Source organism: Chamaea fasciata, unplaced genomic scaffold (assembly GCF_029207755.1).
Source record: "Chamaea fasciata isolate MVZ Bird 193981 ecotype frontalis unplaced genomic scaffold, bChaFas1.0.hap1 SCAF_2, whole genome shotgun sequence".
NCBI classification, from domain to species: domain Eukaryota; kingdom Metazoa; phylum Chordata; class Aves; order Passeriformes; family Sylviidae; genus Chamaea; species Chamaea fasciata.
The window spans coordinates 24,892,800-24,915,363 of NW_027094087.1; the positions used below are offsets into that span (position 1 = coordinate 24,892,800).

The following is a 22,564-nucleotide window of genomic DNA, read 5'->3' on the forward strand; positions in this document are numbered from 1 at the left end:
AAAGCTGTGAACTTACACCGTTATCATTACAGCACGAATTGCCTTTCTTTTTCTCTTGGTTTGGTTTGGTTTGTTTTGGCGGACAGACCCTTTTTTCTGGAAGGGTCTTGGCTTGTGTCTCTCATCCTCACCCCCACCCCTGATCCTGCCCCTGTTGGGGTGGGCAGGTGGTCAGTGTGCAAGTGCCACCATCATCCTCCCCATCCCAGTAACAAGGATTTGGCTGTCCCCTATGGGGCTGCCTGTTGGACATCACTCCCAGAGATGTGACATTCCAGGGACGTCAGACCTGGGACTCACCTAACTTTTTGGCAAGCTTGGCATCCTTCTTGGAGTCCACCATCCCGAAGCCAATGCTCCTGGGCTCCAGGACCTGAGCTGCCAGCTGTGGGAGGAAGCAGAGAGCCCAACATTAGTAGTGTTAACACCACAGGGTAGCTAAAGGGCATCATGCCCTACTAGAATGACATGACAGACACAAGTGACCCATATTCTGCTGTTGAGCAGCACCAATGGGTGGGATGTGTCACATGCTGCCTCTCTGCTGAGATAACCCAGAGGTCACAAGGGTTGGGTTTCTTCCCATTGTGTTGCAGCAGGGAGTTTGCTGGCACCACCATGTGCTGTTCACTGCTGTTTGACACTGGCCTCAGGATAGGGCTCCTGAGTGAACTGGGGACATCAAAGCAGGGGGGATGGCTGGAAGAAAGTCCTGTACCACCAGCACAAAGCAAAACCTGTTTCCTCTGTGGTGCCTTGGTGGCCTCCTGCAGGGGAGTGTGATGTGGGCACCACAGACATTTTAACTCTGGAAGTGCATGGTGCCAGGCAGCAGTGAGTGCAGGACTCTGCAGCATCATGTTTTCTTCATGCATGCCATGGGGTGGCCAAAGCAGGTTCCTTTTCCTATGAAGAGCTTGAAGTCATGCCTCCTGTCCAGGCTTCAGTAAGCCCCCAGGTCCTGGTCCCCTGTTTTTACTAAAGAAATGCATCTAAGCCCAGCCATGCTCATGTTCACCTTCTCATAGCTATACAAAACCACTGCACCCTGTTCCCACCAACTTTGATGAAGGGGCCTCTTGAAGATATCAGGTTCCTGCCTGTTTTGTGAAAATAGATAATGTGAGGAAAGGAGAGACGCTCTGCAAGGGCCCTGTGGCGAGAGCGACCCTGGGTGAGACCCTGTGAATTCTAAATTGGCTCCTAGAGATGCAGTGACCCTGGTAAATGGATCCACTTATGCACTGGATGACTGACAGCCCCACCACAAGCACACTAGAGACCCTACAAGGTAGTAATGATGCTCTGAGAATGCAGCTATAAGAGCCTCCTCTCCCTCTCCCTTCCTGCTGCACAAATGCCTCTGATGCTGATGGTCTTCTTGCTGTTCCTCCTCCCAGCCCTGCCGGATGGCGGGGGGATGATGGAGATGAGGGGTCAGGAGCCTCTGGGGCAAGAATGTCCCTATTAGGGCACAGCTGTCAGTGCTTGGCAGCAGGAGGCTGGAGGGGGGCAGTGGAAAGCCATGGCTAGAGAGATGGTGGGTTGATTTATGAGGAAGCTCCCCCCCTGCCCCGGCTCAGTTTGGCTCCCTCCCCCAGACTCAAGCCAGTTTGAATGTCACCCAGCGGTGCTGCCACCATGGCCACGTGGCCCCTTGGCTCCCCTGCTATAAATAGCTTCTGCCTGTGCCAGGCCTCTGTGAGAGAGAGTGGTAATTAGAGGCACTGGGGAGAAAAAGTGGCGGGGCAGCCACCTTGACTGTGCAATGGGGTGTCACGGGGCCAGCCAGCTCCCTGTGCTGTCAGCACACAGCCTGTCCCTGAAATTCTGGGGGATGGTGGTAGGCACCCTGGTGATCAGGGCTCAGCAACCTTGCTTGAGCAAAAGGGAGAGGTGGAGAATGTAGTTGTTTTCTCCATTCCACCAATTACACATCCCCAGGCCTTTCCCAAAGCCCTCTAGGAGAACATAGACTCCACCAACCACCACAGCATTGCTGCAACTTTGATCCTCTTGCAGCCACCTGCCCTGCTGTCTTTAGGGGCAAATGCCACCATGGGAGGCAAAAGGGGTGCCTGTGTTACACAGGAAACAGGGGTGTCAATGCTCTTTCCTGGCTCTTTGCCAATGCTTTGAAGGAAAGGCTGCATGTTCAGGGCTAGTGCTTACAACGGACACAGCCTGAAAGGGGCAGAGCACTGGTTTGCATTTGCACATCCATTGATTAGGTTGATAAGGCATTGGTCTGGTTTGGTGTCCCACCCGGTGGCTCAGGCCACCTTGGAGCACCTGAGAGCAGCTGGAGCCCCATGTTTGCAATGAGAGATGGACACCTCTCATGAGCTCTCTAGACATCTGCAAGTGAGCGGTGCTAAGAGAAAAGATTTTCTGTTTCCCATTATGGGGACCTGCCCTGACTGGACAAAAGGATGGGGCTTGTAGGATCATCAGCTTTCTGGGACATTGTCAGGACATCCCTGCTTGCTGGTGGTTGTGTACACCAGCAAGAGGTTCCTGGGAATCACCGCTTGAGACTCTGGCTGCTCTGTGACCAGAGGAAAACACAGAATGGCTATGGGAAGAAGGCTTGTTCAGTCATGTCCAGTCTATCCATACTTGATTTAGTTACTTACAGTTATGTCAGCCATGTGCCAGGCAAAGTCAGGGCAGTTTAAGCCCAGTAGTTCTTGACTCCTGCACACAGGAGATGGTTAGAGTTTCTTGTGGGTGTTTGAAGGTCAGAAATATGCAGAAAAGCTGTGCCACCTGCTACAGACAAGTGGTTGGATGTGAGCAGGGATGTGTGCAAGAGAGGAGGCATTGATCAGGAGTCATGTGTATCAGCATGCGGCACACACAAGGTGGCTCTTCAGAGGGGTGTGGGTGCAGCTCTGTAGATGTGAGCATGGAAGCTTGCTGGGAAAGAGTAAAAGTGTCATGAAAACGTGGGTGATATGATGAAAGCCTCTTTTGTGTGAGACTGTGGGAGTGCTCAGTAGTCAAAAATTATCTCGGTAATGCTGGAGGTGTCCCTGTTTGTGTGGCAGGGCTTGTGTGACTGTGTCTAGCAAGACTGTCTCCTGGAGGTGTATGTACGGTGGGTGTGAGTGTTTGGAGGGTTCCTATGAAGAGGCTCATCCCCAGAGATGTGCAACAGTTTGGGCATGTAGGACAGTGCTTGTGTATGGTGTGTGAGTGTGCCTGAGGGGACAGAGCTGGGACCTCAGTGGGCAGCCTGCCTCCTCTGCTGGGACCTTCATGCCAATGAGACAATGAGGAGAACAGTACAGCCTGAGCTCCTCTCCAGAGCAGAGTCTCACAGCAGGGAGATCTTTGTGCAACATGAGACTTTCGGGAGCCATTCCCACTGTGGCAGAGGCTGGAGGGAGGAGAATTTGCACGATGTTTATGGTGGCTTTTGCAAGTGCAAGCTATGCATGGGCTGGGCATTGCTCCTGGCCTTGCCTTCCCTGCTTTCCACTGCAGCAGGTGAGTCTAACCTGTGCATAGGTGATGGTACACTCCCACATATATATTTGAACCCCAAAAGGCAGCAAAATATGGAGTATGCCAGAGGCACAGCAGTTTGGCTAATTGCCCCCTACTCATTACAGTATCAAGCATTTATATATCTCCTTACAGTATTTTCTGATTCCATAATGCTAGTGGGATTTGAATGCAGATAATGTTTCTAATCTTGACAATCCTCTTGGCTCAGGACCTTGGAACAGAGGCATCTGTAATCTAAGAGCACAGCCCCTCCTTCTCCTCCTGCTTTTAAATTCATATTGCTTGAAGTCCTGGCCAGCCAGAGCCCTTGCCTTTGTGTCAGCCTCTATCTCTATAGCATGTAATTTAGCTTCAACAGCTGCATGGAGACATGGAGGGTAGAAACTGCCCTGGAAGAACTGGACATAACAGACCATGCAGTTCCTGAGGTAGAGCAGGAGCTTTGGGCTGTCAGAGTTGGCTGAGAGCGTGAGCGAAGAGCACAGTAGGTTGTAAGTTCATGTCCCATGCACATTTTACAGACTTATTCTCACGTATGTAAGTCTTCACAATGCATACTTTCTACCCATAAGATCCCAAGCTGTGCCCTGTGCAGCGCTGTGAAAAGGAGGTGTAGGTTGGGCAGCATTCCTCCTTTCTCCCATATCCCTCAGCTAATAACCATACTTGAATTTGGGTGAGCATGAGAATGGCCCACTGGGATGTGTGAGAGGTCCAGCCCAAAGTGAAGTTAGAGTACTACCAAGTATCTAAGAACTCCCTCGTCCTGGATGGTGTCAGCAGTTACAGGCACTCAGAATAATGGATATAGAAAGGCACAACTCCCTGCCCAACATCTCAGCTTCACACCCACTATACCTATCTGAGCCTAGGTGTGATGCTGGGAAGTTTTGGGAAATTTAAGAAGTCCCATAAGATCATTCTGAAGTCCTAGGTTATACAGCAGCAGAAATGTCACTCTCTGCCTGACCATTCTCCTATTCCAGATGCAGGCAGCACTGATTGTGCCAAACCCTGCATTTGGTGTCAGTTTTGCCGCTAAATGGCAGACAAAATCCTCCAGAGAAGGTTAAAAATGGGGGTGGGAGGGATGGCTGTCTCAGCATGGTGAATTTTCATTGTGAAATAACATGGCATCCTGGCCTGGATTTTCTTCCCACTTCTCTAGCACCTGCCCAGAGCTCCCACAGACAGTAAGGCTCATCTTTCTCAGCTGCTCAGGCTGGGAGGAAGGGGGCTGGGGGCATTTGGATGTCTCTGAAAACCATCATGAATACACTTCTCTTAACCACAGGAAACTTTCTGTTTTGCTATTTAGCAGTGGAGGAAGAACAAAACTCCAGCAATGCAGGCAGAAGAGCAACAGGAGATGATAAAGAAAAGTCCTCCAAGCAATCTACAGTCCTCTGCTGCTTCCTTTCTACTCTCTTTAATGATGCAGTTGATGCTGATGGTCAGACCCTGGTTGATGAAATGATGATGACTGTATATCCCAAAATGTTAGGTTTTATTTTCAGAAACAGCAGGAGGAGATGGCAAGTTTTTAGTGTAATCCCCCAGAAGTTATGAATCCTTACTCAGGACTCCTTTTCTACACACTATAGTTGGCTACTCTGTTTGAAACATCGGGCAGTTTCTCAGAACAGAGGGCATTAATTTCTCTTTCCTAATGCTGTGCTGTCCTGACTAGCATCCCCTTGCATACCATGCTAGTAATGTCCTAGGCTTTTCCATAACTCAGGCTGTCCTGAAACACTGTGGTGATCAAAGAGAAGGGCCAGAAGCTTGCTGAGCAGCTGCCACTAGAAAAGTCACTTTGCTGGCAGTGGGGACTGGAGAGTATGTTGGTCCCACCTTACTACACTTTTCCACCACCTGAACTGCTTGGAGAGGCTGAACCTCACCTCCCAGGGATCACTGCTCCTTGGACTAAAAGGCAAGTCCCCAAATACGGAAAATGCAAAGGTCACTCCCTCAGAACTGGCTTTCACAGGTAATGCTTCAAAAATGCTGCCCTGGAGCTTTAATTGTTGCGCAGCCGCTCAGCGGGGTCAGACATACGGCAGTGTGCTCTTTGGCTGCCTCTCTAAAGGTTTCACATAGCTAGGGCTGTATTTTTATCTGCTCCTGGCATCCCTAATTTTAGCCAGCTGCAAGCCAAAGCACAGCCTCCCCAGCCGTGAGCTAACCGAGGCTGGTGCCCGTGCCACCGAGCACCCATGGGTGCAAGGGCCACCTGCCACTGCTCCCAGTCAGTCCCTGCTGGCACCACATCACAGATGTTTTGACAACTCAGCTGTGCAACTTACATGTCAAGGGCAGACAGGGATGTGTGTGTGTCTCTGTGTGTGTGTGTGCGCTGCCCCAGGGGTCTGGGGTGGGGCAGGGGCCACACCGCTAAGATGCCCTTTCCAAAACAGACACTGACGGTGTAGTTTGGGGGCTGTCCTTGACAAAAGTGAGGCTGTCACTTCCTGGTTTCCCTTTCTGGCCTCAGAAAAGCTGCTTTGAAACAGAAGGCTGGATGTTGCTGTGAAGCCCATGCAGGGCAGAAAGCTGAGTGCTTTTAGTGGGTGCTGGAGGAGGGAGGCATGCTTGGTATTAAGCCTGTTCACCTACACATGCCCATGTCATTCCTATGCTTCTGGCTCTCAGGAACAAGCCTGATTTCTCTGGTTTCTGACCCAAGTGAGTATAAGCCAGCACCTCTGAAATCCCAGAGAGTCCAGGATGCTGCAGGCGAGAGCTGAGAGCTCCCATTCTGCATCCAAAGGAAGGATCAGCGAGGCAGGGCCCTGGGGGAACAGAGTGGTCCTTGAGACAAGGAAGACCTTTTCCTCAAGGAGTGAGCAGAGAGAAATAAGAACTGATGAAAGCTTTAAATATACACAGCCTTTCTTGCACTGCGTTCGAGATGTCAGAGGTCTGCTAGCTGGCGGCAGTGTCTCCTGCCAGGGCCGGACAGGGTTCCCAGAAAAAGAACATATCATGTCCAGCAGCTGGCCTTCACCGGAGCTGTGTCAGAGAGCATGCAGGAATGAGCACCATCAGCACTGCTCAGCAGGGAGCGCTGACCCTCCGGGGTGCTGAGGAGGGAGGAGCGACCGCCTGGGAATTGAGTTCTTGGTTGCTGCTCGCTCTATTTCCTTGGGCAAGGTGGGGTTTTTTTGGTGGGGTTTTTTGGTTTTTTTTTTTTTTTTTCCTCATGTATGTAGGTAAATCCCAATGTGCAAAGGGAAAATGAAAAAAAAAAAAAAGGAGAACTTGGACCTTGCTAAGTCACTTCTTTCCTAGGCCATGGATTTCGTGCCTGGTTGCCTGTTATTTAGGGACAGAGGCTGCAAATGGACATCTTTGGTCATCAAGACTCAGAATCGTGTCATTCAATCTCTGTCACAAAGCAGTCAGTGTCCATTTAAAACTCATTGGACTGTTCTCCCCTTCCTCCTCTGGTGATTAGGGACTTTGTAGTTCCAGACTTGTTTTATTCATAGCCCATTTGTCCTTAGGCTTTGCGCTTAAATAGCTCTTCTCCCTCCCGGGTGTTTAAAAAGAATTACCATATCCCCTTTCCACTCTTCCCACAAATGAAGCTCAGGCATGAAGGAAGAACAGTCATGGGCTTTGATTAGTTTGGTTTTAGATGAAGGACACTGGCAGACCAGGCTCTGGAGTAAGGTCATGGTGGGCGAGCATGGTATGGCCACCCCTACCCAGTCTGGCTCACAGGGCAACAGCTGCCCCAGCCTCTGGTCAGCTCCTGAGAAATGTCAAGGCCCAGGGCAGAGAACTTGAAATGGTAACTATGAAACCACACATGTCTACTGAGTATATGAGTGTGAGCTCAAGCTAGTCCTTCTTGCACCCCTCACTCAGGATAAGGCCAAGAAAAAATTCTCCATTGTGAGCCTGGTGAAACACAGGAACAGGTTGCCCAGAGAAAACGTGAATGCTCCATCCCTGGAAGTGTTCAAGGCCAGGCTGGAAGGGCAACCTGGTGTGATGACCCACTCTGAAGAGGAAGTCACACCTCATCTAGTGGAAGATGTCCCTGCCCATGGCAGGAGGGTTGGAACTAGGTAATCTTTAAAGTCCTTCAAATCCAAACCATTCTGCATTTGTATGAAAGGCATCTCATTATACAAAATGAGACCCTGCCTCCTGAGAACCAGCCCAGCACAAAGACACTGGGAACCCTTGCTGGTACTTTTAGGGGAACCTGACTAGCATGGCAGGACAGCAAGACCAAAGAGGATAGGCTTTTCCATATTTTTCCTCAATTCCATTTCTGAAGGGAGGAGTGACTCAGAAATTTCTACGTCTCCATGCAGCTCAAGGTCTTGCATAGAAGTGGCCTCAAATTGTACCAGGGGAAGTTTAGGTTGGATATTAGGGAAAATTCGTCCTTTGAAAGGGTGGTCAAGCCCTGGGACAGCTGCTCTGGGAAGTGGAGGAGTCACCATCCCTGGAAGTATTTAAAAGACATGTAGATGTGGTGCTCAGAGATATGGTTTAGTGGTGGGCTGTGCTGGGTTAATGGTTAGACTCAATGATCTTTCACGTGTTTTCCAATCTAAATTATTCAATGATTCTGTCACACCTACAGAGATTGTCTGCAACAGCTGGACTTTGATAAGAGCTCCATACTTCAGGGCCAAGAAAGGCCACAAAACCTGAGCAGACTTGGTCTTGTACTCTGCCAGCAAAGCAAGGCCGAGCCCACAGGGGTCTGCCCTGTCTCCAGGAGACATTTGCATTCTTTAGATCCTGGGATTGCAGCTGGTTTCTGCTCATGTCAGAAGAACTCATGTCAGTAGAATCCTCTCCCCAATCATAATTTAGCCGGTGACAAATGTGCCTTTCAAAGCACAGTTATGGCTGTGAAAGTGGGGTCTTAGAAGAGCTGCTGCTCATGCAGCCAGTCCAAAGTCACTGCTGGGAACTGACTGAGGGACTTCAAAGAAAGAAACGTGGCAATAATAGATAATTCAGCCTTGGAAATTATTTTGTCCCACTTATACAGAAAGATCAAGGCACACAGTTGTCCCTAGATGTCAATGTGCTCATCTGTGAAATGGAGTTTTCTGTAACCTGTTTTTGTGACTGGCATAGCAGTGAGTGAAAACCCCCTGGGTGCTACTGCTAAAAACCAGTACTCTGCTGGCTGTTGATGAGTTGAGACCTACTTACATGGCCTCAAAGGAGAAGTAAACAATGCACACCTTTTCCTTCTCCTTTTCCTTCCTTTTTTCCTTGTTTTTTTACATTAACTTATCTGCAGTGGAAGCCACTTCTTTTGTAGGCATAGAAGCCAAAACACCTCTTTTATTATAGGCTCTGACACTGTAAGCTTCTGCAAATACCTATCCAGCCAGATGTCCCTCATCTCTCACCTTGAGGACTTGTTCTGTAGGGACCCAGAGAACTGAGTATTTCTGTGATGCTCACTGAACATGTCTTGTATATCCGTATTTATACTCATACCTCAGCATTAAATTATGTTGAGGCACTGTCCCATAAACATGGCCATTTTCAAAGAAAATGTCTGAAATCTGAGTAAGAGAAAGAAACAGAAAAGGGTGCTTAAAGAAAGGGCTTGGGTATATATTTCTACTTTTACTGATATTTTTATATATATTTTAAGATTTTATATTTATATACCTAGAGATGGTGATAAGGTAGAATCTCATCTCCTGGTTCCTATGGATTTTTGGGATAAAGTATACAGAGCTAAACTGGTAAAATGTTCTTCAGCGTTGCATCAGATGCGGAGAGAGACTTTTTGCTATGTATTACATGGCTCTAAACTCTTACGAGAATATCTGCTCTCAAGAGACTTCAAGAACACATGAGCTAAACTACCTCGAAACCAGCTGATCCTGTACTACTTTTTCCATCCTGAGCTGGAAGTTGCAGTAGTTTCAGCACTTGGAAATAAACGAATTACAAGGTGGAGCTTACACACAGTTTAATCCTTGCCTTTTGCTGGACTCAAATTCCTTCTTTCCCTTTTACACCACAGGGAGCTACTGGCTGTGTTTCCATATGTTACAGAATTGGCCAGATATGTTCAGGAATTTAACTTTGTTCTGCCATTTATTGCTCGAGGCAGGACTGATCCTAGGCCTCATCTGGAGAGGGGAGTACCACATCCCTCTTCTCTTTCCTCTTATCAGACTAATTTGTGCTAGGGCAGTTCACCACAACCTTTCAGTCCAGGGGCACTGTTGCATTGAAGGAACTGAAATATCTGGGCTTGATGAGCCTCTCATTTTAAAGGATATTACACATGCACACAGATGGCAAGGGAAGAATGGCAGGGAAACCAGGACTGAGGCAGTTTCAGCAGAAAGAGGATACCAGAGTGCATTGCAGGCAGCCTGCTCTGATAGTGAGAACACCTCAGCTGCTGGAGAGGGCTTCTCAAGTGCAAAAGGAAAGACCCTTACACCAGTGCTCATTTATTCCTGCTACATGATTCCTAGAGACAGGGGCTGGCCCATTGGAAGGCCAGACTCCCTATTTAGGAGATTCAGAGGTGAGAAGGGAGAAGGTCTCAGAAATGATGGTATGAGACAGGGTGAAACATGGTAGAGGAGATAGAGAAGAGAAGAAAAAGCAGAACAGGTATTTCTCAGCTTCATTGCTTTGATCCTTTCACCTTTCAACCCTTCGTCATTAAAGTTGAGATGATTTAGGACAAGTAGCTTTTTCTTTTACTTGTCTGTTAAACAATTACTGTGATTGCTTGGCTGTTTCATCTTCCTCATTGTGCCCACTTCATGGAGAGTGCAGAGTTCTCACAAACATCACCAGTAGAAATGGTGTAGAAATGGCTACTGTTATCTCTGGGACTGCTTGGATCAAACTCTGCATTGCCCTCTATGGAGGTTTTTCCCTACTCAAGGTGCAGGTGCTTTCCAGTAGCCAGTGGTGCAGAGTGGAGTCGGAGGAGAATGGTTCACAAAGGAAAGGAACCCTTTAACCTGAGCTGCAAAACAGCCTGTGCTCATGATATCTCTGTCCTGGGCTGTCTTCCCCAACTCCTTTCCATCCTAGCCAGAAAGCAATAGGTGTCTCAAATCATTCCTTTGGCTATTTTTCCTGACAGACCAAACCAACAGCCCCCATCTTTTCAATCCGGACCTGGGGGGATGACACTGCCACACTGGAGCTGTTGTCATGAACAAACGATGGTCCAAAGAAGCTGCTTTTGCTCCCAGAGGGGTTCAGTTGTCCCTGGACCCCGTTGTCACCAGGTGGCACCCAGCAGTGTAGGTCATAAGAGCCGTTAGGTCTGCTTCACAATGACCACCACTTTCATTCCCCTTCTAAACTGGAAAGTGACCCTGGGCTGCGTGGGAATTTGTTGATCCATATACCTGGATACAGGGAGCTGAACACCCCTGTGTGCTGAGCCAAATGCAATATCAGCTTGATGACATCATCCCTTTTCTGGTGATAGTGGGTGTACAACCTCAGCTTTCAACAGTGTCAGTCAGTCCTAAATGCTACTCTTTTTTCTTGGGAAGGAATTTTTTCTTATCACTTCTTGGTCTGCTGTACATAGTTATTGTTTAGTAAAGTCCTTAAATAAGTGCTTAACTTTACTTATGTGCTACCAGGTTGTCAATTTGATTTCCTAAGTAAATGAGAGCCTTGTGATTCTTTTCTCTCTCCCCTGTCTATCAGCTGGCTTCCCTAATAAATTTTCTAGCTATTTGCCCTTTTCAACCAAATTTTCCAGAGCAGTGATATCAGACATAATGAAGTTATTGCAAGTTTTGTGAAGAGCAGAGCCTTGGAAGGGAAAAAGCTCAGAAAGCGCCCTGAAAAGGAAAGTGCCCTGAAAGAAGGAAATGTTGCTATTTGTACTCAACCCCCATGGAATTTCAAAGGACCCAGTTAAGAGAGAGTGTTCTTCACTCCTGGGAGAGGTCACTGTCAGAGCTTGTTACTGACGAGCTACATATTTCAAGGAGCCGTGGTGGATCTCTCTTGCTCTGTTCATTGGCGTCTAAGGTAATTCTTTATGTCTTTGATCTTTGGAATTGTACATTTCTTACAAGGCACATGTGAGATAAGCAGAAAGAGTGGACTATTTGGAGGTTTTCTGGACATAAATTCATTAAGCCCATGTGCTCACCCACCCATGTCCATGAGACAATGTGATACAACAACCCTTAACCACCAGCTCAGACCTTTGCTTTGCCCCACACCTGGCTGTGTGTTGGATGGAGGCTCACTTTATTCCTAAGGACAGAGACTGATGACGTTGTATGGAAGGGGGCTAAAGACACGATGTGTTGCCAGGCTGTGAAAGCAGCATGGCCCAGTGTGAAACAGCAAGAAAATTGTCAATTAAATAAGATGGGAAAACATGAGGTGCTCTAGAAAGGACCATCTTATCACAGGCAGCACCCTGTGCTGGGAACCTCCCAAGCCAGCTGGTAGGGAATAGTGAGGGCTGGAGTATTTACCTCTTAGATACCTTATTTCAGGTGTAAAGGACCTTCAGCACTCAAAATTCTGATCCCTCTACTGAAATTAGATAAGTAGAGCTTTCCTGAGTGAACTTTTTCAGGTTTGGCTGGAAGAAGAGCCCTGCCACTGCTCCTGTGTCTACAGAGCCGCTCACTACTCTAAGACTTGCTCAAATTACAAGATAGCTGGGTCCAGCTGCTGACTGCTTCAAGGAATACTGATCCCAGGCAGCTCATCTCACAGGCGAACAGCTCCACATCTCACTAAAGGAGCTACTGCAGACATTTCTTTCCTTCTCCCTGTGCTGATGGAACATGCAGTGAAGTCCTGCAGCTGAATGAGCTCTGACAGGGAAAATTAAGTGTCCCCCCTATGGCACAACACATTATGGCCTGAACTGAGGGAGTTGACTGCTCTCACAAGAAGGGGGAGATTACAACCTGGCTTGCCCATTCCTTTCACGAGTGCTCCCATGGGGGAGTTAGTACAGAAATTGGGAGCAGTAGCACCATGCTGCCCTGTGTCCTATGCAGAATAAACATTTCTTCTCTGTTGCGTTCTGAGACCCTCTCCCCTTCTGATTCCATCTGGGTGACAGAAGCAAAGAAGTGCTCAGTCTGCAGATTTCTCTTGTGCTTGGGCTGTCAGATTGCTGCTGCTTCAGTTCCCAGTCCAGGGGAAGGACTGTCCTGAAACCGTGATACATGCACTGAATCAGCACTGCAAGCGCTTTGGAAATTTTGAGGTCAAAGCCACAAGTGCCAGTTGATGCATGGCACAATTAGCTAGAAGCTGAGAACTAGGGGACTGGAGCATTACCATTATGTAAAGTCTGCTGCAGGTCTAACCCTCAGTCTCTTGCCCAAGGTCACATAAGAAGTCCATAGCAGAGAGCAATTGGAAACCAAATAAATCACCAGAATCCTAAGCTAATGTACTCACGGCTGAATCCAATCCTGAAAAATAAAAGCTCAAAGCCAGATTGTCTTGCAGCTGTTGCACCCTTGACATTGGTCATTGTTAGCGAGGACTCAAACTGATGGTAGACATCAGACCATAGAATCATGGAAACATAGAATGGCCTGGTTGGAAGGGATCTTAAAGATAAACAGGTTCCAAGCCACTGCCATGGACAGGGATACTTTCCACTACGCCAGGTTGCCCAGTACTCCATACAATGTGGCCATGAACATTTCCAGGGATGGGACATGCTTCTGTCAGGTTTCTATAAATATGTATCTAGTAACTGTTTGACACCTATCAAGCACAAAATAGCTATCCTATTAAACAACAATGTGATTATACTATCAACAATACTCATTTCAGCTGGAGTTCAAGCATTTTTTTCTTTTCTTTGCCAAAATTTATTTGATAACTCACCTGCAGAAAGTAACTATTGCCTGACGCGTGAGTAAAACCCAGCTAGTTTTTGGATCTTTCTTTCGGGCAGTCATCAGGCTTGCTGAGGAGGTCAGCAGACCTTGAACTTGACAGTGGACTTCTTTGGGTCCTAGCCCTCAGCAAGCATATTTTCTTATTCACATTTCCTACACTCTCAGAAGTGCAATGCATTTTCTCTCTGGATCTGATAAAGATGAAGTGCTTCTTCTGCAATTCTGAATTGATTTTCTTTTCAAATATGTCTTTTAGTTAGGAGGGAATATTTGCAAGCCCCTGGTAAGAAACATGCACCTAACAATTGAGGCTTGCAGCTGTATGATTCCTTAGATTACAGCTACTCTACAAGAAAGAATGCTACAAATCTACATTGTCACTTTTACCATGATTTATTTTACTGAGGATTATTGAATCACTCGTTCACACAAGAATTAACAACACTCTTTTTCCAGCACAGAAGTGAATGGTTGCATTAACAAGCATCTATAGACTGATTCCAAGCAGGCAACCAAGTGTCAGAAAAACAAAAAGGGATTTAATGCTGTACCAACAGGGAGCTTTTGAGATGGGGAGCTAGGACACCCGCTTGCTGCACAGCTTGATAAGGTTTCTTGGCTGACTGTTCCTAGTGGGATAAAAAAATGGGACTCAATCCAGAATACAAGTGGGATACTGGCTTGAACAGAATGAGAAAGGATTGAAAAATTTCAAGCTATGGACTCAGGTGCTGAGATTTGGGAAAGCTCAGCTGAGCTGAGTTCATGTTTCTGAGGTTTGCAAGGTTACTTGCTATTGCCTGAGTTTCTGACAGACAATCCAGAAAAACTATTTCCCAGCAAACTGAGAAGAGCACAAAAGAGGCGTTTTCCTGGGATTTGCAGAATTCAGGCAGCAGCTAATTGAAATCCAACTAAACAAACCTTTTGATGCCCAACCTCCCTTGCATGAGACCACTCGACTGTCCTGTCTTTGTGGCTGCTCTCCATGACTCTGAGCAGTGCTGTGGTACTGACCCTGACTGGGACATGCAGCAGCACTTACCTCCAGGACCATCTCTGTCATCTGGAACTGCTTCTGAGAGACCTTGTCAGAGCTCACAGGCTCATGGAAGAGCAGGCAGAGCATGTCATACTTCTTCAGTGCCTGCTTGTAATTCTTCTCGTTCAGGTCGATCACTCGGTCTTTCCCATCGTAAGTAGGGAAGTTCAGTCCCTCTTCTGCCTTGCAGCAGAAAAGCAGGTAAAAACCTGCCAGGATCCAGCAAATTGCCTTCATAGGGGCACCCTTGGAGTGCAGCAAAGGGTTGGTAAACGTCCCCCTCTTTCTTAATTTGAAAAGAGAGGGAGACCAAAGGCTCCAGGTGAAGTTTGAACTAAGTTTCCCTTAGTTTCTCTAAGTTTCTCTTTGCTGCTTTCCTAGTGTTGAGCCCAAACTCTGCAAGGCTGGTGGGGAGCAGCAAACTTTGCTGTCCTGTACTCACAACAAAGAGAGAGACAGACGGGAGAAGCTGTCAGGCCAAGCCCTGGATACCTTACATAGCTGTGTCCAGCTCCCGTGTCATTAGGAACTCCATTTTTAGGAAGCAGTTGTTTCAGGCTAAAAATAAACCCTGCAATGAATAAAAAGGACAGATATGACACCATTGAGGGACTTGCTGGCACTCTGCATCATCTGAGACAGAGGGAGTGGGCAAGAGGGAGGGAGTGGAAGATGTCAGTCCTTGGGAATATGGAGGCAGGGTTTGAGAAGGGACAGACTTCACTCGTAAAGGGAACTAAGGCACAGGCTGTCCTACTAGGAATGGACAAAAATAGAAGGTATTTACTGCAATTTATAATAAGGGTATCTCTCTTTACATCCCTTTGGGCATCACAGTGATTAGACTTTTGATAACAGATTTCAGGTTAAACAGTTTCAGATCCTCATCTGCACCACTAGAGGAAAAGTCCTGTTTCCTCAGCAGCAAAGGAGGTGAACACTCCTGGGACTTCTTTCTCCTGCCCGGAGCACCATTTGGAGCTGCTAGCTGACATTGAAGGTGCTTTCTGAAGCACATTCTCAACCTGTGGGGCAGCAAAAGAATTACTGGTCCTTGGACCTGCAATCCAAAAGCAGAGGGAAGCTTATGTTGCAAAGCCTCCCAATTTCACAGCAGTTCCCAAGCCCCATACATGGCTGGCGAGTGGTTAAACCTTATCGTGCTAAGGGGGCTGATGGGTGGGAGGCATGTGCCCCAGTCAGTGTCTTGGGGAAGGAGGCAGGGCTCTCCTCAAGAGGATGGTCAGATGGCACCATCGCTGCCAGCTGCTCTTTCTGGGACCTGCCTGTGGGACTAGAGCAGGTTCTTAACTCTCTTGCATTTCCCAGCAAGCTGTCCTGCATACTCCTCCTTTTTCATGTCCCAGGGATGGTGGCCAGTTCCTCCTTCTGTGGGAGCTCAGCACCAGCTGCTGCTTTGCTGTATCACCTGCACAGCACTGCTGGGGGAGGGCGGTTCAGAAGCACAGTCCCCCCACTCTTTCCCTCCCCTGACCACGGTGTCACCTCTGACCCATGACTGGCAGCAACAGGCAGGTGGAGGCAGGCCAGCTGGCCACAAGCCAGCCCTAAGGCTGGCATGGATCCACTGGAAAAGGCCTGCTGAGGGGCTGGCAGAGTCATGGCTCCCTTCCCCCTGCCAAAGTGATGTGCAGACAAGTGGCCTTATCAGGTCTTTTCCTTGCATGCTGCTCCATCACAACTTTCCTCCATCCACGCCAGGGAAGAGACAATATCCCTTCTTAATGCAGTTGTTTCCATTTAACTGTATGTCTGGGATTATTTCAACATTTGGGGCAAAAGGTGAGCACCACTTAGCAATTACAGAATTATAGAATCATTTAGGTTGTAAAAGACTCTTAAGATCATTGAGTCCAGCCACTAATCAAACACTGCCAAGTCCACCACCACTAAACCATGTCCCTAAACATCACATCTACATGTCTTTTAAAAACCCCCAGGGATGGTGTCTGGAACACTTTCCTGGGCAGATTAAACACGTCTTCTGGGTGATTTAGGAGCACACATCCTTTCACTTCCATGTCAGCTTTCACTTCCCACCTGAACAGCCCACAACATAGCGACTGAAACCCTCTGGGTAATAGTTTCCAAATCTGTCTTATTTCCAAAGCCTTTTCAGAAGCTCAACATTTGCTGGCAAATTAAAGTCCTAATGACAAAGCCTGAGGAATCTGGGTAAAAGCCAAAGCAAGACAGCCTCCAAAATACACTTCTCAGAGGTAGCCTTCAGGGGCAGACATTTTTAGAGGGAGAGGTAAGTCTGAATCAGTCTGATTGCTTTCAGTGGGAGACACAAGACTTGTGTCACAGTAGGTGGCAATGGCTGGTTAGGTTTATGCTGAGTGTTTAGGATGTAAAACACAAAACCAAGTTTGTGGTTTTGTATGATTAGGCATACATTAGGCTGGTTGCTTGCCTTTGAAGGACCCCCATGGATCTGGGGTGCAGGAGCAGGCTTCACTGGTGTTACAATGAGTTTTAAAAGCAGGAGCAGATTAGACAGAGTGTGAAAATGAAACGTTCACAGCTGCTTCAAAAATTGGCTTATGAGGCTCCTGACCTCCTTTATTCTTGTAGATCTTCAGCAATTGCTCCACTTTGATATTGCTCAAGCTATTTTTGATGCGCTTTTTCTCAAGTCTGAATAACTTTTTAATCTGCCTAAAAATAGATACAATCCAATTTTCATTTTCTCCTCCTTTTTTCTATCAAAAAATGAACAAATATGCTTCTTATTCACAAAAATTGTTGCTTCATTAGCCCCACATGAATCCTGTTTATCTGCTTGTGGCATAAGTAGCAAATATTTGTGATTGTTAGGCATCACCTCTGCAAGGGAAAGGGAATTCTTCCAGCAGATCAACCCTAGGTGTCATGGTCACTAGAGAGTCCATCTCTGTGGCTCCACTCAGAACCTCAGTGGGGCTGCTAGGGCTAAATCTAGAGGACATTTTCTTGGTCTTCTAGCTATAGCTGCAGCTATATGAAATTCAAGACACCTTGTTCACCAAGACAGACGTAACAGTGAATTCCTCAAAGTCAGAAAGACTGCCTCAATCACCCAAAATTCCTAATTCAAATAAACTTTAGTTAAAGCAGATGTTCTCCTTGCAGCCCTGCCAATACACATCTGAAGTCCTGGATTCATGTGTTTTGGGATGTTCAGAACAGCAGTTAAATGCTTGAATCTGAGCAGAGCTGCACTGTTTTTTCCCTGGGGAATAGCAGAGCTGGGACTGAAGCAGATGCTCCCACAACCTGACAAAGGCCATAAGTATTGTGCCTCTCTCTTCATCATCTCTCTTGGTGCTAACTGCAGCAAACTGAAATGTGCTCATCTCAATCCCAGATGCAAAACTCCTTGGAATTTCAAAGCATGTCCATCCACTCTCAGATAATGTTTTAAATTTGGAATTTTGGGCCAGGCTCACTGTCAAGAAAAGTACAGTGTGCAGAGCCCATGCTTTTGGGCGACCTGGGTTTTGCTGAAGGCCCATTTCTACAGGACACTGTCATAAGTTTTCTCTGTGTGTCAGATCCTCTTTCATAGGGTAGGAGCAATAGCAGTTCCCCAAGGGAGGGAAGGGTGAGAGGAGAAAAGAAATGTCACGGGCTTCACTGTGAAACTTCAGATTTTGCACTCCTCTGTTCACTGCAAATACTTTGTGCTATCTTTGTGCATAGTCTAGTGTCTTTCTGATCCCATTTAACTGCCTGTGGTTTCAACACATATGTTTCTGTGGGCAGTGTCACACGAGGGAATGATATGGTCTGAGCTAAATCCTGGGACACTTGCCTTTCAGCTCAGATATCTCATTTCCTGGCAAAGCTGGCATCTGTTAGTCTCTGATATAAGCTGACTGCAAGGTTCAACCTCCCAGCTCTGATTACTTAACCATTGACTCCTTCATCCCCTCTGTTGCTGCATCTCTTAGCTCTGCCTCAAGAAACCAGTAAAATGCTTTCCCTCAGCTAACTATCCCAGAGATGTTTCCCTGGAAGCTTCCTGAGAAATGAGCTGGTAGGGCTCACTGCCTGTCCACCCTGACAGGTGCCCATGTTGTTCAAACGGCCTTCAGAACTGGCCCAAAACTTGAGGCAAAGAAAGAGGTAACACTTCCTTAAGTAACTTAAGAGGAAACACTTGCTGTTTGTTTATTCACTACTGTTGGCTTTCTGCATTTGTCCATCAAGCAAAATCCTAGCTCCAGGAATTTAGGTTGCAAAACCATCCCTGACATTCATTGAAGCAAGATTTTACTCTATTTCTTCCAATTTTGTGGGGATAGGTAGTCAGTAACAGGGCTCAAAACAGTACAACCTCGTCCCTTCAATTCAGGCTTGCAGAAATGCAGGGTGGGGACATAGGATAAATAAAAATCTCCTTGTTCTTGATTTTTTTTCCCTACATGCATTTTAAGTTAGGGATATACATTTGCCGTTCCTCCCTCCTGGCCTCTGCAGCCACACTCCATGCTGCTGTTCTCACCTTCATTGTCCTTTCTATCTCACACAATTAAAGATGTCCCCAGCCACTGCTGATCCAAATGCTTCAGTGAGCCTTTTTTTCCAGGGTTTCAGGATTTAGGGTTCTGCTTTAGCTAATCTCTTTTCAAGCTTCTAAGACCTTGTATGTTTTGCAAGATAGGAGTACTCAGAAAATATGCCTTTTGCCACCAGCTAGCCAAGCAAGGTCACAGTGGGTAATAACTTGCAGCATATTTCTATGACCAGGGTGGGAGCCTCAGAGACACGTTGAACCTTCCTAAAGAAACCGAGGGGAATGCTGTCATCCTGAGAAAAGCTCTGCAGTGGAAAAAAATCCTAGTTCTCTCTCCCTTCCCTTCAGCCCTGAAAGGTGTTAGGTCCTTCATGGTGCTTTACATTGCTTGTACTCCAATGCAGTCATGCCAGTGATGGCAGGCAAGTACAAGGCAGAGGAGCTGTATCATTGGCACTCCCTCCCTTTTTTACCTGTTACAAACTGCCAGAGATCTTTGTAGTACCTGACAGTACTTTGACTGAGGTGTCTTGAGACCTGCTGTGTGACAAGAAGATGCTATAAACCCTTTCTGACTCACAAGACACTGGTTTTGATGAGGAAAAACAAATACAGGACAGAAAAAAGCACTTCTGTAACATTATATAGAAGTTGTAAAGGGAAGGTCAAGAAGATAATCCAGGTGTCCTAACTCATTCTCACACACAGGCATTTTAAAAAAATCCTGTGTTTTTTAGGCATTGTGTCCCCCAGAGCAAAGTTGCCCTGTGCCACCTTAGGGGGATTATTGCACCTCTCTGCCTTTGGGGCCTTGTCTGGCACCTGTGACTTGTACATGTCAAAAAGTAATTTAGAAGGTCAAAACTGGGACTGTCCCAGAAGGACTGGGATAGTTACCTCTTAATGAGCTAATAATCCCTACACAGCAAGAAAGGATTTAACTAAGACATGACTGTGGCCAAATGGAAATGTGCCCATTGGCATGTATCGAAATGGGAGGGAAAAAGAAAGAAATTAATTGAAAATGAAAAGCGTTAAGAGAAATTCTGGAAGGAGACAAGGCTGCTGCTTCATGCAGAGGTCTGACAAGAGACACCTGAGGGCAACCTGTTGTGGTGGTTTGGGAACCCATCAAGTGCACAGGAAAAGGTGGCAGAGAGTTTGCAACAAGAAACAGAGGCAGTGACCTGCCCACCCCTCCCAGCTGGGCTGGGAGCTCTGCCAGCCTGTGGGAGCAGGGTTGTATTTGTCCACATGCAACTCACCCTGGAAAAGGTGGAGAGGCTCCCTGCAGGGCTTCCTGCACGTAGCAGCGGGATGGGAGAATTTTGTGCATTTGACAGCCATAGGCTGGTTAGTAAAATCTTCGCTTTGCTGGTAATCACAATGAGTTGGGGCCCTCCAGCTGTGACTCAGAACTATTCCAGTCATGCTGAACAAAACAGCCCACACAGAGCCCTGGCCACAGTGCTGCCTGCAGTGAGCTCCTGCCCATCTTCTCTTCTGCACGACCTGGGAGCAAGAAGGGGTCTGGCACACATCTGGTTCTGGGACCCTCAACTTTTGTTTGATGTATAAACTCCTAAAATATGCCTGTGTCAGTGCAGATCCCTGCACAACAATTTTAAGCTGACTGATGAGAGGTCATTTTTTCCCCCCCAGATACCTCTAATGCACCTACTTCAGAAAAACCACCACACCATTTCACTGCCACCCTGTCCCATTTAATGCCTATTTCTTCTGCTGAGATATGGGCTGACAACTGATGAGTAAAAGCAGTTTCCCCTGAGACAGTGGCATAATCTCCCCTCAAGGGGAAAGGTGTGGGTAGGTGCTTCACGAGGGACAGGAAGTGGCTGTGGGTAGGAGAGGGATGTTCGAGTTTTCCACAGTCACAGGCTTCCCACAGGGCTTTGGAAAAACCTTTCCATGCCTCAGTTCTCCATGTGAACTGTGCCAGCAGGGTCCAGGACTGATATGATAGATAGACTCATAGGGATTAGTGCTTTAGGCAGGCAGGGAGCCTGGGGCAGATCTGGACTCCTGAAGGTTTTGGCATCATGGAGAGCTGGAGAAGGAGATGCAACTGCTGCTGACCATGTTTTCAGGAGAGCTGGCTCAGAAATCAGGCCAAGTATGCTCCTGTGAGAGGTGCTGAGATCTCTGTGAAAGTCCAGTGATCCACAGCCAAGCTGTGAGCCAGTGTGAAACTTAGACCCAAAGACTGTGCCCCAAGAACTGGGGTGTGAATGGTGCAGATTGAGCTCTGACCCAGGGGCCTCAGCAATTACAAATAATATCATAATAAGTTAATCATTATTAATAAAGGAAATAAACCACATGATCTGATGCAGTATGTTCCGTTCTGAAAAACCTCAGGGCACATACAGCCTGGCCATTTCCATCAGTCCCCTGCCTTTTTTTTTTGGAGGAGATGGGATCACTGGACTCTTGCCCAGCCTTGGCCATGATCGGTATGTCCGAGCATGTGTCCATGTGTCTGTCCGCATGCACCCATGCACGCGTGCATTAACCACTGGCACTGCTTCCACCCAGCTCTGCGGGGCCAGACTCTAAAAGAAGGATCCCACACGGAGCACACCTATTTGGGGTGGACAGGTCTGGGGTGACACCTGCACCTCAGGTTTCTCCTAGCCATGAGAGCAGCAGCATATTTAATAACACCTTGATGATTGGAGGGGTGTTTAATTTAGTGGCGTGGCGCCTGCTGCTGCTGACGGAGCTGTTCCCAGCAGATTTACACCTGTTTCAGTGGAGTGGCTGCTCAGCTCTCCTCTGCTCCCGGCCTCTTGTGCTGCCCCTCAGAACCTTCCTCCTCCCCTGCCAGGACAGCGACGCCTGTGGGGGCACAGCTGAAGGGCTGGGAAGCACTGGGGTGAGCTCACTGTTCCACCAGGAACATCATTCCTTTTGAATGATGAGCCAGACAAGCTTAGCACGCCACTTAATTTTGTAAGGAGACAGAGAGGATTTGCTGCTCTTGAATTTCTGCTCCATTTTTACCTTCTGCTTCTCCTCTAACTGGGTTTTATTCAGTCTGGGATGGCCCTGAGTCTCTCTAAAAAATTAATTCATCAGGCAATTGCATTTATGGGGTGAATAAGTTCCCAGAGAGTCCATTCCGCATGCTTTGGGCATGTGGTGTTTTTTGGGGGGATGGTGGGCCTGTTTGTTTGTTTGGGGTTTTTTGGGTTTGTTTTGTTTTGTTTGGGTTTGTTTGTTTGTTTGTTTGTTTTGGGGGGGTTTTTTTGGGGGGTAGTTTGTGGGTTTGGTTTTTTTTTTGGTGTGTGGTGGGTTTTTTTCAGTGGTTTTTTGGTGGTGTTGGTTTTTTTGGTGGTTTTTTGTTGTTGGTTTTTTTTTTTTTTTTGAGGCAGGCAAGTTTTGCAAATTTTTCAAATTCTTCTAGATGAGTAAGTCCCACTGGCAACAAACCCACCATGGATATTGGTGTGTAGCTGGGGTACAGTTACACAGTGTTCCCAAGAATTCAGAGGTAATGACTCAAGCATCCCCTTCCCTTGAATCATTAAGTCAGCCTACAAATATGGACATCTTGCTTGTGAGATCTTTCTTTGGCAACTTTAGGGT

The 22,564-nt window shown here is 47.2% G+C and overlaps 1 protein-coding gene across 1 annotated transcript in view; it reads right to left on the reverse strand.

Moving 5' to 3' along the window:
• CASQ2 (calsequestrin 2) overlaps window positions 1-14,865 on the reverse strand; it is a 33,567-nt gene extending 18,702 nt beyond the window's left edge. Inside the window, exons 1-2 of the mRNA XM_066177361.1 lie at window positions 14,437-14,865; window positions 301-385 (exon numbers count right to left, since the gene is read on the reverse strand). Coding sequence (XP_066033458.1) covers window positions 301-385; window positions 14,437-14,670 — 319 coding nt within the window. The 5' untranslated portion in view covers window positions 14,671-14,865. The remainder of the gene's footprint in view (window positions 1-300; window positions 386-14,436) is intronic.
• Window positions 14,866-22,564: the final 7,699 nt, after the last annotated feature.